General features: G+C 38.1%; 1 protein-coding gene across 2 annotated transcripts in view; it reads right to left on the bottom strand.

Annotated features, from left to right (window-relative positions):
* NELL1 (neural EGFL like 1) overlaps nucleotides 1-12,959 on the bottom strand; it is an 876,262-nt gene that overhangs the window by 766,454 nt on the left and 96,849 nt on the right. For both annotated transcript variants that reach the window (XM_021002019.1, XM_021002018.2), the window contains exon 3: nucleotides 8,272-8,422. In XM_021002019.1, the coding sequence (XP_020857678.1) occupies nucleotides 8,272-8,422 (151 nt within the window). The remainder of the gene's footprint in view (nucleotides 1-8,271; nucleotides 8,423-12,959) is intronic.

Raw genomic sequence — 12,959 nt, 5'->3', positions numbered from 1 at the left:
TTGGGGGTTTTGCAAGATACATCATTTTATCAATGTTGGTAGTTCCTGGGAAAAACTCCTTCAATCATTGTAGATGGGCCCCTTCTTTCCAGTATCCAGTCTTAAAGAGTGGCCTGGAGAACTGGGAAGTTAAGTGATTTGCCCAATAGGCTCAGAGAGCCAGGGTGCATCATCGTAGGCCTAACATGAGCCTAGGCCTTTCTGGCTCTAAGGCTAACTCTCTATCCACTACATGGAACTTCCTCTAAGAACCCAGATGTACAGTAAGTATATATCAAAAATAACATGATTAAAAAAAAAATAAAAAAAAAACACAGTTGTGTAACCCTCTTAAGTTGTTGTATCTACCAAATTGGAATTATTTTCCCAGAAAATAAAAAAAAAAAGAGGAATGAGGGAAATTTGTGTAAGTGCCCCACTTTCATCTCTCTTAAAGCTCTTCTTTTTTTAATCCAAACCCAAAGACACAAAAAATTGGACCAATCCATATAACCCAAGGAATAAAAAAGGTAAAGGACTCATATGCACAAAAATATTTCTAGCAGCATTTTTTTATTGCAGTAAAGAGCTAGAAACTAAGAATGTGTCCACTATTTGGGGAATGGATTATCAAATTATGTCATATAAATATGAGACAATATTATTGTGCCATTAGAAATGACAAAAGGTATGGTTGGTATAACCTAATGCATAGTAAGCCAAGTAGAATCAGAAGAAAAATTTTTACAATTTAAAAAAATCCACAAAAAGCAAACAGATTTGAAAGATACGAGAACCTTGATCAATACTATGACCAACCACAATTTCAGAGGACTGAAAGTGAACTATACTCCCCACCTCTCGGCAGACAGGTGATAGACTGGAAGTGTAGAATGAGATACATATTTTGGGGCAAAGTCAGTGTATGGATTTATTTCTTCTTTATCATACTTAGTTTTTACAAGTGAGATCCTTTGGGCAATAATTTTGGGAGAGAGTAATAGTGGAGCTAGTGATAGCAAAAATGCAAAAGAGTACAATTGAAATTTTTAAATACACAGAAGAGAGTAGAAAGAATTTCATAATTTTCAAAACAGAGAAGTTTGAAACTACTGTTAAAAACATACACATATAAGTATGTGTGTATTTGTATATACATACATGCCAAGTTGTACTTAATAGAGATTCTGTGTCATATACAATCATCTTTCTGTTCTTTGTAGAAGGAAATGTTCATGTTTGATGGTGTTCATTGAGTTTAGGATTCTAAAAAAGAAAATTTTTAAATATTTTTAAATAGGCCAATTGACCCAGTAAGCAGGTCTCATCTGTTCTTAAAGGAAGCATAAATCCTATAATTCACTTCCCTAATCCTTCTTTTTTCCTTGATTGGAGTGCTCAGGAAGTTAAGTGTGGCACAGAGTACAGAGGAAAGAGTACTGATTTGCAGTCAAAGGATCGAGGTTCTGATCTTAGCTCTGCCACTTCTTACCTGGGTAAATTTAGGCAAATCACTTCACCTTGACTAAACCCAACACCTTCATTTTACAGATGAGGAAATTGAGATACAGTAAGACTCAACTTCACAGAAGTATTAATCATCAAAGTCAAGACTTGACCCCAGATCCCCTGATTCAAGTGAAAGATATTTCCATAGTACAATGGTAGGGATATGAGGGGGAAGGAAAGAAAAAGATAGAGCAGGGTGAGGCATGATCATATAATTACATAGGACTTCTGCTCCTAATCGATATTACCAATTTAATGTCATACCATATGGACATTGAAGATTCAGACTTTGTAGTCCCTGGATAAGTAAGGCAAAGATCAGTCAATATACTCTATCTGTTGATTGCTCTCAGGTTATGAATATTCCAAACTCAGTTCATCAGAAATGTAAAGAACTGAAAAGCAGATATTCCTTTTGAAGAGCTCCAGACTAGGGAGTCCCATTAGCTGTAGATTCCCCGGAAGGACAACAGTTTTTAAATATCCAGATAGTCTATCAAAGGCTTTCTCTTAGAATTTAGAGAAGTCAAATATGTAAAACCTAACCATCCATCAGAGAAGAGAGACCTCTTTGCCATGGTTTAGTCCACAGAAGCCAAAGTGTGAATATGTAGCCTCCAAATCTCTATCTGCTTCAAAGCTACTAATCTAGTGGAAAGTCAAAGGAGACAGCTTTTAAAATTCTCTGGGCACATTCCATTCAGCTTAAATGATTTGATGCATTAATATTAATGAAGTTGTGACTTTTGACCTAAAAAGTAAAGGTTAATGGCTACACTGGCTGGGTTTCTTTTTTCTATCTCTCACATACTATGCAATCTGAAATCTAATATGCATATATACAGGTAGGAACCATTTGACCAAAATGAAGCCCCGATCTTTCATGTCTCCAGTTAAGGTCAAAAGTCATCTGAACAGTGTCTATTCTCTTAATAGAGATTAAAATTTTATTTAATTAGTGTGTTACTTAAAACTCTACCAGTTTCCTTGACATGAAATTTCTTTTTTTTTACAAAATACTGCAGAAATGTCCATTGTCATGTTCTATACACTGATGATATTCCCTTCTGAGTTCTTGGCTGCTATGCCTTCACACTAACGAAGGAGTTAGCGTGCTCAACTCTTAATTATCCACATGTGGATTTTCTAAGGTAAAATTTAATCCCAAGGTGGCTTCTTCCTACTTTGAATGTTACCTCCTACCTTCTTCCTTCTTTCAGTTTGTATGCCGAGAATGTGAACTAATTTAATTACCCCAAGTGATGCGTATAATTATGAAGAGAAATTTGCTACCAAAAAAAATGAAAGCATTTGATTGAGGCACTGTTTTCTATTTTTGAGGCCAGTATTCTGTATCAGGCTAGAGATTTTACCTGACAAGATGGTGGTAAGGTCCCATGAGCTACAGAAACTTTTTTCTTTCCACTTCCCCAAGGATCTGGGGATGAATGAAAGGATGTTCCAGGGATCTCTGGGGCTAGAAACCTCTCTTGCTCCTCTCCTCTGCCTCACAAGTCTCCTGACTTCCTTAAAGACCCCCTTCAAATCCCACCTTCTACAAGAGGCCCTTCCTAGTCTCTCCAACCACTTAGTACCCTCTAAAGTCACCTTCCAATCTACTTTATAGGTATCTTACATATGCCCCTTCCTGTATTGCCCATTAAAATGCAAGGTCTTTGAGGGTACAATCTGTTTTCATTTTCTTTTCATCCCCAGTGATTATCATAGTGCCTTACTAATGAATACTTGTTAATTGGCTGAAGGATAGATGAGGGAGCTAAAATATTTTTTTCTCATTAGAAGGAGAATGTCTTGGAGGGAAGTGCTATATTTACCCTTCTTTGTATCTACAGCACTGGTATATACTTACTCCTTGTATAGCTTTCCTGGAGAAAGTTTCTTCTTGGAACCCTAACTTCTTGTCTCATGTCATACTTGGATTTAATTTTATCCATAATTCCAGAATGAAATTGAAACCCAAAGGATTTACTATTATATCTAGATAGTTGTACATTCTGGCCGACTATGCAATTAGATTTAATCTACATTAATTAAGCTTTCCATTTTAACAAATCTTCATATTAAAACACATTTGAATCATGACAAATAAACATTAAATCTGCATTGCCATTAAAATATTTCAGCAAGACAAATTCATCTTTGTTATTCTCTCATTGCATTCAGTGGTATAGAACTTTTTAATCCATCAAATTAACATTATGGATTAGTATGAATAACAAAGTATTACCAAGTACCCATTTCATTACATGAAACAGCCTATTTCAATTTCTACCATCAGGTAAGTTCCCAATAGCCATTATCTCCATGTTCTCCATTCTATTTTATCCATCCTTTTAAGATTCATGAGAAGTGAATTGGTTTAATCACCTGGAGAGTTTCCGCATATTGCTATGTCAATGAGCTCACTCTCTGAATCAAGAGCCAAAACCTCCCAAAAAGTCTGCCTCTGGCCATAGTGCACACATCAGGGGAAAGGGAGACATGCTTGCTTTTCAATAGAAGGAACCCCATTTACTAAGTAGAATCTTCTTCAATGGAGAAGTAAAATATTGCAAGCTTTCCTCCCAGCAACAGTAAATAAGTAATCTTTGGCTATAGTCTTTGCAAAAAGAAGGCTGAATGGTTGCTTACCTTCCATGACGAAAATGATGGCAGTCATATTTAGGTCTGGGTTTTCAGTCCATTTAAACTCTCTTACCATTATCTTTGATCAGGCAACCACTATTTTGGACTGAAATTCAACATTGCTAGAAAGTAAGTGCAATGGGAGTCTTTTTCTTTTAAATTTCCACCCCAAGAAGAATACTTTCTCAAAAAGTAGTTTCCCTCTACCCTAGTGACTATTATTATAGTCAAATTTCCTGGCCCAATTCTTTGCAATAGTTACAGGGCAGGGCAGCTTCCCTGTTGTCTGAATGTATTCTGCAGTCACTTTTGTTCTTTCCATGCTCTAGCTAGCGATGAAGAACCCAACAGAGCCAGTCAGGAAGTCCATTGGCAGACCCAATGAAAGGCTGCAAAAATGAGCCCAATTTTCACAGAACACGAGGTCACAAGTACAAGATGGGAGTGACATAGTTCGATGGCAGTTTGTCTGTGGAAAGATCTGGGGACCAAGTCCCAGAGTTTCTTGCCTGGGACTCCAGTCACCTACAGCCAGGTCAGGCAAAATCAATTACATATTCTGAAACCCTTTGGCTATCTGTCGTTGTTGCTGCTGCTGTTTTATGACATAGTCCATAGTATGAGATCCTGGGGCTCTGACTGTCCTGGGAAACGCACATAAGAGTTAAAAAATGTTCATTTTAAAGGGACAGACATGAGTTCTTAAAATGCCTCAGGTCAACATATGAGAGGAGCAGAGTCTACCTGGAAAGGTGTGTGGTTTGGGGTTGCTTTTTGTTAACCCGGAAGAAGAGATTGTTCAGTATTTAGGAGGAAGGAGAAGGTTTGAATCAGCCTGTGCTAATACGACAGAAACTTTTATCACAAACATTTAGTTGTTGATTTAAACAAAAATAAGGTAAATTAAGTTTTCATTTCTTTAGTTTCCTTTGATAAGTAAAACTAATGTCCTTAATGCCTGAGTATTCAATAAATGTTCGCCTTTTTTGAAAAAAATTAAAAATAGAATTTCCTGGGTAGACAATATAATAAAATTCACTGCATGTGCCTCGGATTCCTAAGGCCCACTTCTAGATTGCTTTGTGGGAATGTAAGGCAAAAGGGGGATTCTTGGACCTACTCAAGAGTCAATAACTCACAACTCATTAGCAACAAAAGTAGAGAAAGCTCCAAATGCTGATGAATGGACTGATGCCCAGCTGGAGGAGGTCTCTTGGGAGTGCTGCAAAGCCCTGTTCACAGCCCTTGTCTCTTCAACATTCTTATCAATGATTTGGATGAAGTCAGATGGCATGTATCTCAGATTTGTGACCGATATAAAGCCAGGAGAGATTGCTGATATATTGGATTACTGGATCAGGATCCACAAAGATCTCATCATACTGGCAAAATAGATCGTATGCAATAAGATAAAATTTAATAGAAGTAGATCTAAAGTTCTACGCTCAGGCTCAAAAAGCAGAAGGCATCTTTAGAGGATGAAATATACCTGGCTAGGAAAGATACCATGTTAAAAAAAAAGACCTAGGTGTTTCCATGGTCTATAAGCTCAATGTGTGCTATCAGCATGATACAAGAGCCAAAAGTAGCTAATGAGATCTTAGGATTCGTTAAAAGAAATATTGTATACAAATAAATCACAGTGGGACTATGAAATAATCCCACTGTCATATGCTGTCATCAGACCAAATCCAGAATCACATGTCCTTTCTTGAGCATTACATTTTAGAGATAGTATAGCCTGAAATGTGCCTAGAGAGTGAGCAGAAAGCTAATCAGACTTATAGCCGTGCTGAACATGAATCAGCTAAAAAAAAATTGCTGGTACCTAGTGAAGAGAGGTCTTAGAAAGGATGCAATTGTTGTCTTCTAATATTTGAAGGACTGTCATGTAAAAGAGTGAACAGACTTATTGTGCTTTATATCAGAGGATGATTGATGGTTGATATTAGGAAAATTTCACTTCATCATGAGTAAATAATTCTTAATGAGAACTGTCCACAAATTAAAAATGACCTTATAAAACCATAGGGTAATAAGATCATAGATTGAAAAGTGGAAAAGAATGTTGAGGTTTTCAAATCCAACTGTTCATTTTACAAAAGGATGAAACTAAGGCTAAGAAAGGTTAAGTGGCTTGCCCAGGGCCACATATCAAGTTAAGTGTATGAGGTAGGATTTGAAGTCAAGTCTTCCTTACTCCTAGTCTGGCACTCTATATACTTTGCCTCCTTGGTGCATTAGCTGTCCTTCCAAAGAAGGATAGTTTTCTTTTGAAACTTTTTGAACAAAGGCAACAATAAGGTCTGCATGGACTTTCCCCTTAACATTTTTATTGAGGATTCTCACTCAAAATTAAGGTATCCGAAGTCCATTTTATGATGACTTCAAGATTTGTTGGTCACTTTTCAAAATGTGTTAGTGCAAAAGTTTATTGAATGAGTATTATTGATTTCTGAGCATCTTAACATATTTTCCCACCCAAAATCAGGAGAGGTAGAAGATAACTACAATTACTATTATACCTCTAGAACTCAAAACATAGAAATCTACCTGACTAAATCGCATCCCAACGGAGACAGAAAAAATATTTATCTCATCCTACCGATGTGAGAAACTGGTAAATTGAGTTATTTGCCCAAGACCATGCAACAAAAAGCCAGGAAGAGAACCTAGGTCTTCTGATTAGCCTTTTTTTAACCCACCAGGCCACCTTTCTCTTTTGCTACTGCATCAATGAAAACACTAAATCCTTAATAACCTTATTCGGAGACTATCCAAATGGACTGAGACATCTTTGGTTCTCAAGACATTGTCCAACTATAACTAGACAGATAGATATAAAAATAGATAGATGATGGAGAAATAGAAGTTAAATAGATAAATGATAGAGAGATGGATAGATGGATGGATGGACGGATTGTTACAAAAGTCTTGGTGGTTTTAAGCTATTAAACCTAAGTATATAGCTTGTACTTTCTAAGCTTGATGCCTTAGTGCTATCTCATCTAACTTAGAGAAAGCCCTGTCTGCTCTTCTACATTTACCAATCCAATTCCTACCCACCCTGCACAGTCCAGTCCAAGAAGTCTTCCTAGATTATGTCCACCCATAGTGATCCACCCTCCTCTAAACTCACATTACTTACTATCTATAGTAATGTTGTAATCATCCTTGAGATTACATTTGGGTAGGGTGTGTGTGTGTGTGTGTGTGTGTGTGTGTGTGTGTGTGTGTGTGTGTGTGTGTGTGTGATTCTTTAAACTTTCGTTTATTTACACCTTGTCTCCCCAATTAGATTGTAGGTTCCTTTAAGGCAGGGAACATTTCTTATATGCTACAGGATCATAGATGTAGATCTGGAAGGGATCTCAGAGATAACCAAGTCCTTTTACAGATAGGGAAACTGAAGCCCAGGATTTAAGGGACTTGCCCAATGTCACTGTCATATTATCATAGATGTAGAGTTGAAAAATACCTCAGAGGCCATCTAGATGAACCATCTAATTTTACAGACGAGGAAATTAAATCCTAAGGAGGTTAAGTGACTTGTCTAAGGTCAAACAGGTAGTAATCATGAGAGGTGGTATTTGAACTCAGGTTTTCTGACCTCAGAGCCCATGTTGTTCCTACTGTCTCACACTGTTCTCCTGGTCTTCGATTAGATGACTTTATGCTACTTTCCAATTCTCAGAGTTGCTGATTATATTTCCCCCCCACATCACTTAGCACAGTGGCCAAAAGAAATTGATTTATTGATTTTAAGAAACAGAAGAAAGCCTGGTAATGGAAAAAAAGTCTTCTGCTGTGCTATAATCATCACTTTGAACTCCATAACAAAGGAAACTAACAAAACTGATTATCTAAGACCCTGGCAGACAGGAAGCTATAATTTTTTTCATATGTAGAGTACATACACGAGAGAATAGCCATCACTCACAATCCCTGGAGAGGTTTAAAAAAAATCTCTTATTGTATCAACCCAAGAGAATTTACCAAGGTGTGGTTAGTAGCAACAGGAGCTTGATTAACTTGCCAGCTCCATATCCCTGTAACAGAAACCTATAACAGCCTGTTCAATTCATAGTCAACTGGTAGCCTCTCAGCAGAAAGTGGAAGGAAAGAATACTTTCTTACCTGTGCTCCAGCTCTCTGACAGACAGAACCACTCCTGAAGTGGATGGCTTCTGCTGCACAGTAGCCAGGAATGTGAATTCACTTTTATTCCGAAAGAGCTGAATTAACTTCTCGGTCACATGTGGGGCTGCATGGATCTCTCTTTCCACATCTAAGAGTTTAATTGAAGAAAAAGGAGGTAGGAGAGAAGAAAGAGTAGAAGAGAGAAAGGGAAAGGGAAGACAAAAGAGACAAAAAGAAGAAAAACACCCTGAGTAAAACTAGAGACCACAGGATACAGATTACATTTTTCATTTTTCTCCCCTGTCAATATTTTTCATTTTCAAGAGTCATCCACCACACCATATAACAGCATTCATTCAATACAAAACCTGGAAATACCATCTCTGTCAATGTGGCCACTTGTCACTTTGACAAGTTCACAATTGGCCAGTCACTGATTTTCTGACAGGAATTTTGACGGGACACTGAGCAATCGGTCCTGCTGCAAGCAGATTAAGTTGCTGTAAATAACGTGAGAAGCTGGCAGATAAACAGGGTCCTAAATTCCTAAGGACCTGGGAAATAACAGCACCCAGTGCCACGTAGCAGGCTCCAATTTCAATTTTACCATTGGCTTGGTTACTATCCCTCTAATCCAGTTAAAGTAACCCATCTCTACATGAAATAGGACTGCCATCACTACTGCTAATACAGCTTGGTATTTTTTAAGCCTTTGCTTAAAAAAGAAAAATATAAGCTATGCCTATAAATCACAGGTGTCCTTAGAATATATGGAGCTTCACTGTACATATAAAGTCTCACTGTCCATTTGCAGCTCTCTGAGATTGTAAATTGTAGAAAAGTTGCCAATCTGGATTGGTAGGGTTATTTCCTCATCAAGAATTCCCTACATATTGGGGGGGGGGAACCATGTAACATACAAAATGTAGCTTTCCTCATGGAATATTTATTTAATTAAAAATTTGTCCAGCAAGACTAAAGGTCTTTCAGCTCAGACAATCTTCCTGTTGGCCAGGGGTTTATCATTCTTCACTAACCCCATAATGAAGGCCACCATTCACTACACACTCAGAATTACCCCTGTCATGATAAAGCCTATAATTATCATACTATTTTATGCTAAAACTGCTGATATCAGAATCAATCAGAACCAAATCAGACAATATTCATTTTGTTAGCAGCTACTATGTGCCAGGTACTGCATTAAGTGCTGGGAATAAAAAGAGAGGCAAATCACAATTACTGCTCTGGAGAACCACATAGTCTAAAAGGAGAGATGAGCAAAAACTCAAGGGGAACCAAGTTACAGAAAACTATATGATGGGAAATCAATGACCACCACACAAACTCACATGCCATAGACTCCTGCCATACCATGACCCCTTTCACTGTAGCTATATGGTAAGGGCCTGGCCTTTCATTTTAAAATCGCATGACACACTTTTCTTAAAACCGTCATTAAATAGCTTAGTGCTCAGCACTGGTTCAAGCCACATCCTGTCATTGTATGTGTGCTCTGGCGAAAATTGTCCCAAAGAACCTTACAACAACGAATCAAGACCTTGGGTCTATCTCTTGTGAAACCACGTGCAATAGATTCCAAGTTCCTTGAGCCAGCAGCTATCATTTTTGTCCTTTTATCTATACTGCCCAGCCCAGTACCTAACACACAGTGGGCACTTTAGAGCAGAAAAAACAATAACGGATTTAGCGTCAAAGGAACTGGGTTCACCTTCCAGTTCTGTCATGGTTTTTGTCTTTCATTTTCAAAGAGGACCAATGACATCACGGGGCGATGCCTTGATTTGTAGGTAAATTGGATTTAAATGAGGCAGAGTTGCACCATCATCAGCCTCAGTTTCTCCTCCAAAGTCATGGGAGTGCAATGGCAGGACAAAAGTTAAGATGACTGGGGATGACCCAAAATGCAGTGCTTGATCAAGCTCTGAGGGCTCCACGGTGCCTGCTTCAACTGATGAACAAACTGTTCTCATTTGCCTATTCTCCCAGGGCAATCTACCACTATCTGTATGACCTCAAGCAAATAATTGCATCGCTCTCAGCCTCAATTTCTTCATTTGTTTATGGGGTATTTTTTTGTTGGGCAATGTGGGTTAAGCGACTTGCCCAGGGTCACACAGCTAGTAAGTGTGTTATGTGTCTGAGACTGGATTTGAACTTAGGTCCTTCTGAATCCAGGGCCGGTAGTCTATCCACTGTCCAACTAGCTTCCCTCCAATTTCCTCATTTGTAAAATGAAGTCAGTGACTTCTAAGGTCCCTTCTAAATTCCTTCTGAATCCGTGATCCTATAATCAATAAGCATTTATTGAATGCTAACTATGTACCAGGTACTGTCTTAAACACTAGGGATACAAAGAAAAACAAAAACAGTTCCTGCCCTCAATGAAATCATAATCTAATAAAGACAGCATGCATACAAGTAGGTATAGACACAATTACTACAGTGTGTGTAGAAAGAAATCTTAGAGAAGACATTAACTAGCAACTGGGGAAACTAGGAAAGACCTTCTGTAGAACGTGAGATTTTATTTGAATCTTTGGGGAAGCCAGGAATTGTCCAGACATAGGGGATAGTTGGTATAAAAAACAGAGTTGAGAGATAGGATATCATGTGTGGAAGAGCAAATAGACCAGTCTGGTTTAACTATAGAACAAAAGGAGGGAAATGATGTGTAAGAGGGCTGAAAAGATAGGAAGGGGTCAGGTTGTAAAGAGCTTTGAATGCCAAAAAGAGAAGTTATATTTGACATAAATTGACAAGTTCACAATTGGCCAGCTACTGATTTTCTGACAGGAATTTTGACCAGACACTGAGCAATCAGGTGTAATAAGAAAGCGCCTTGAACTTATTCAGGGTGTGACAATGATTTACACTGAGTGAGGGTCAGACATGCACTTTAGGAAAGTCATTTTGGCATCAAGGTAGATGGATTGGAATGGGGAAAGACTTCAGGTAGGGAGACTTTTGCAATAATCCAGGTAAGAGGGGTTTAGTTCACAAATGAGGGTTGTGGCTCATAGTAGAGATAGGGGATGTATCAGAGATGTTTTAGATTCATCAATGCTCCCAGGATAAACGAACATAGGAAGTAGCTAATACAATCAGCACACAGATTTGGGAGCCCACTAAGAAGACCCGTATTCAAGACCACCAAAAGAAATCAGAGAATGTTCAAGGGAACTCAGTTAGTAATTGACCATCTTAAATATTAAAGGAGTTACATTATTTTCATCATCACATCATCTGGGAAGAGCACATGTGATTTTGAAAGCTTTTTTTTCTTTACTGCAAACATACTCACCCTCATTATATACTAGGGAACTGAAGGCTAAACAGATAATTTCTCAAATGATACAGGACAAGGAAACCTGGTTTTTCTTATTTTCTTCCAGTTCCAGTGCCCCTTTTGGGGTTGATGAGAAAAGAAGAAAGAAATATGTTCCCTAGAGTCTACACTTCCTATGAACCCCACCAGAATACACTTCAGAACAGAATCACCTTTGTCAAATCCTGCCCAAGGCAGGATCAAGACAGGGCAGCAATATGGCAAATCACCAAGTATGGCTGAAGGCAAAAGAAGTCCACAGAGTCAAGGTACAGACTGTGAGGGGAGAAAGCATAAATGGAAAACTCAGACTGAGTTGGTACAAAGGTTTCTGTGGAGCACCTAAAGAGAAGAGTTTTGGACAAGTGTGATTCAGAGCCAGGAAATCCATACTAGATTAAGAAATGAAAATGCAGGGAGTGACTGGGTGTTGATCATTTGAATGGTTCTGTCTGGTTCCCCAAATTTAGTCTTTTTATTTGGTTGTTGGTGTTCTCAGACTATACGCAACACAAATAAGCAAGAATTTGGCTCCAAAAGGTCAATTCTTGCCTATAATAGTCAGGTTCTGAGATGAGAGGAAAAAAGTACAAGGCCAAAAGCCAGATCGGAATGGTACCTCAGTGTCTAAAGATCCTTTAGATTCTAGGGGCTAAGACATTTGAAAAGATCACCTATCACAGGGTCAGGGATCCTTTACCATTTTACAAAGAACAAATGACTAAGAGCACCAGAGACTTGACTATTTATTTGGATTACTCAACCTGATTGCCTAAAACTTTATTCATTTTGTTGTAACTTCTTGCTTTCGTTGCCCCTGCCTAGTGCTAATTATTAGCATGGACATCGATGAGATCCACTATGCCTACTGATTCAGCTAACCATACAGGCTTATAAAATAAAGGAGCTAGCTGGATGATCTTTCAGTCTCTGCAATATTGACATTTTCTCATACTTCATATCGATCAGACCGGAAAAGTTGGTTAAATAAATGAAAAATAGCAAATGCTGGAGGGGCTTTGGAAAAATAGGTACATCAATGCATGACTAGTGGAGTTATGAATGGGTCCAGCTATTATGGAAAGTGCATTGGAACTTTAAAAAACTATTAAACTGTTCATACTCTTATACCCAGCAACATTACTGCCAGCCTATTATTCACCAAGGAGATCAAAGAAAGAGAAAAGGAGATAGACAGATAGATGGACAGATAGACACACATTTCTACATTTGTGTATATATGTATATGTGTATAGACACATACACAGTGGTGCGATTTGCAGTGACAAAGAATTAAAAACTTAAAGGGTAGCCACCAATTGAACAAGTTACGGCA

This window comes from Phascolarctos cinereus, unplaced genomic scaffold (genome assembly GCF_003287225.1).
Source record: "Phascolarctos cinereus isolate Bilbo 61053 unplaced genomic scaffold, phaCin_HiC Scaffold_9;HRSCAF=440, whole genome shotgun sequence".
Taxonomy (NCBI): Eukaryota; Metazoa; Chordata; class Mammalia; order Diprotodontia; family Phascolarctidae; genus Phascolarctos; species Phascolarctos cinereus.
Note: the sequence above shows the minus strand (reverse complement) of the source record. Positions and strands in the feature narration are given on the sequence as shown.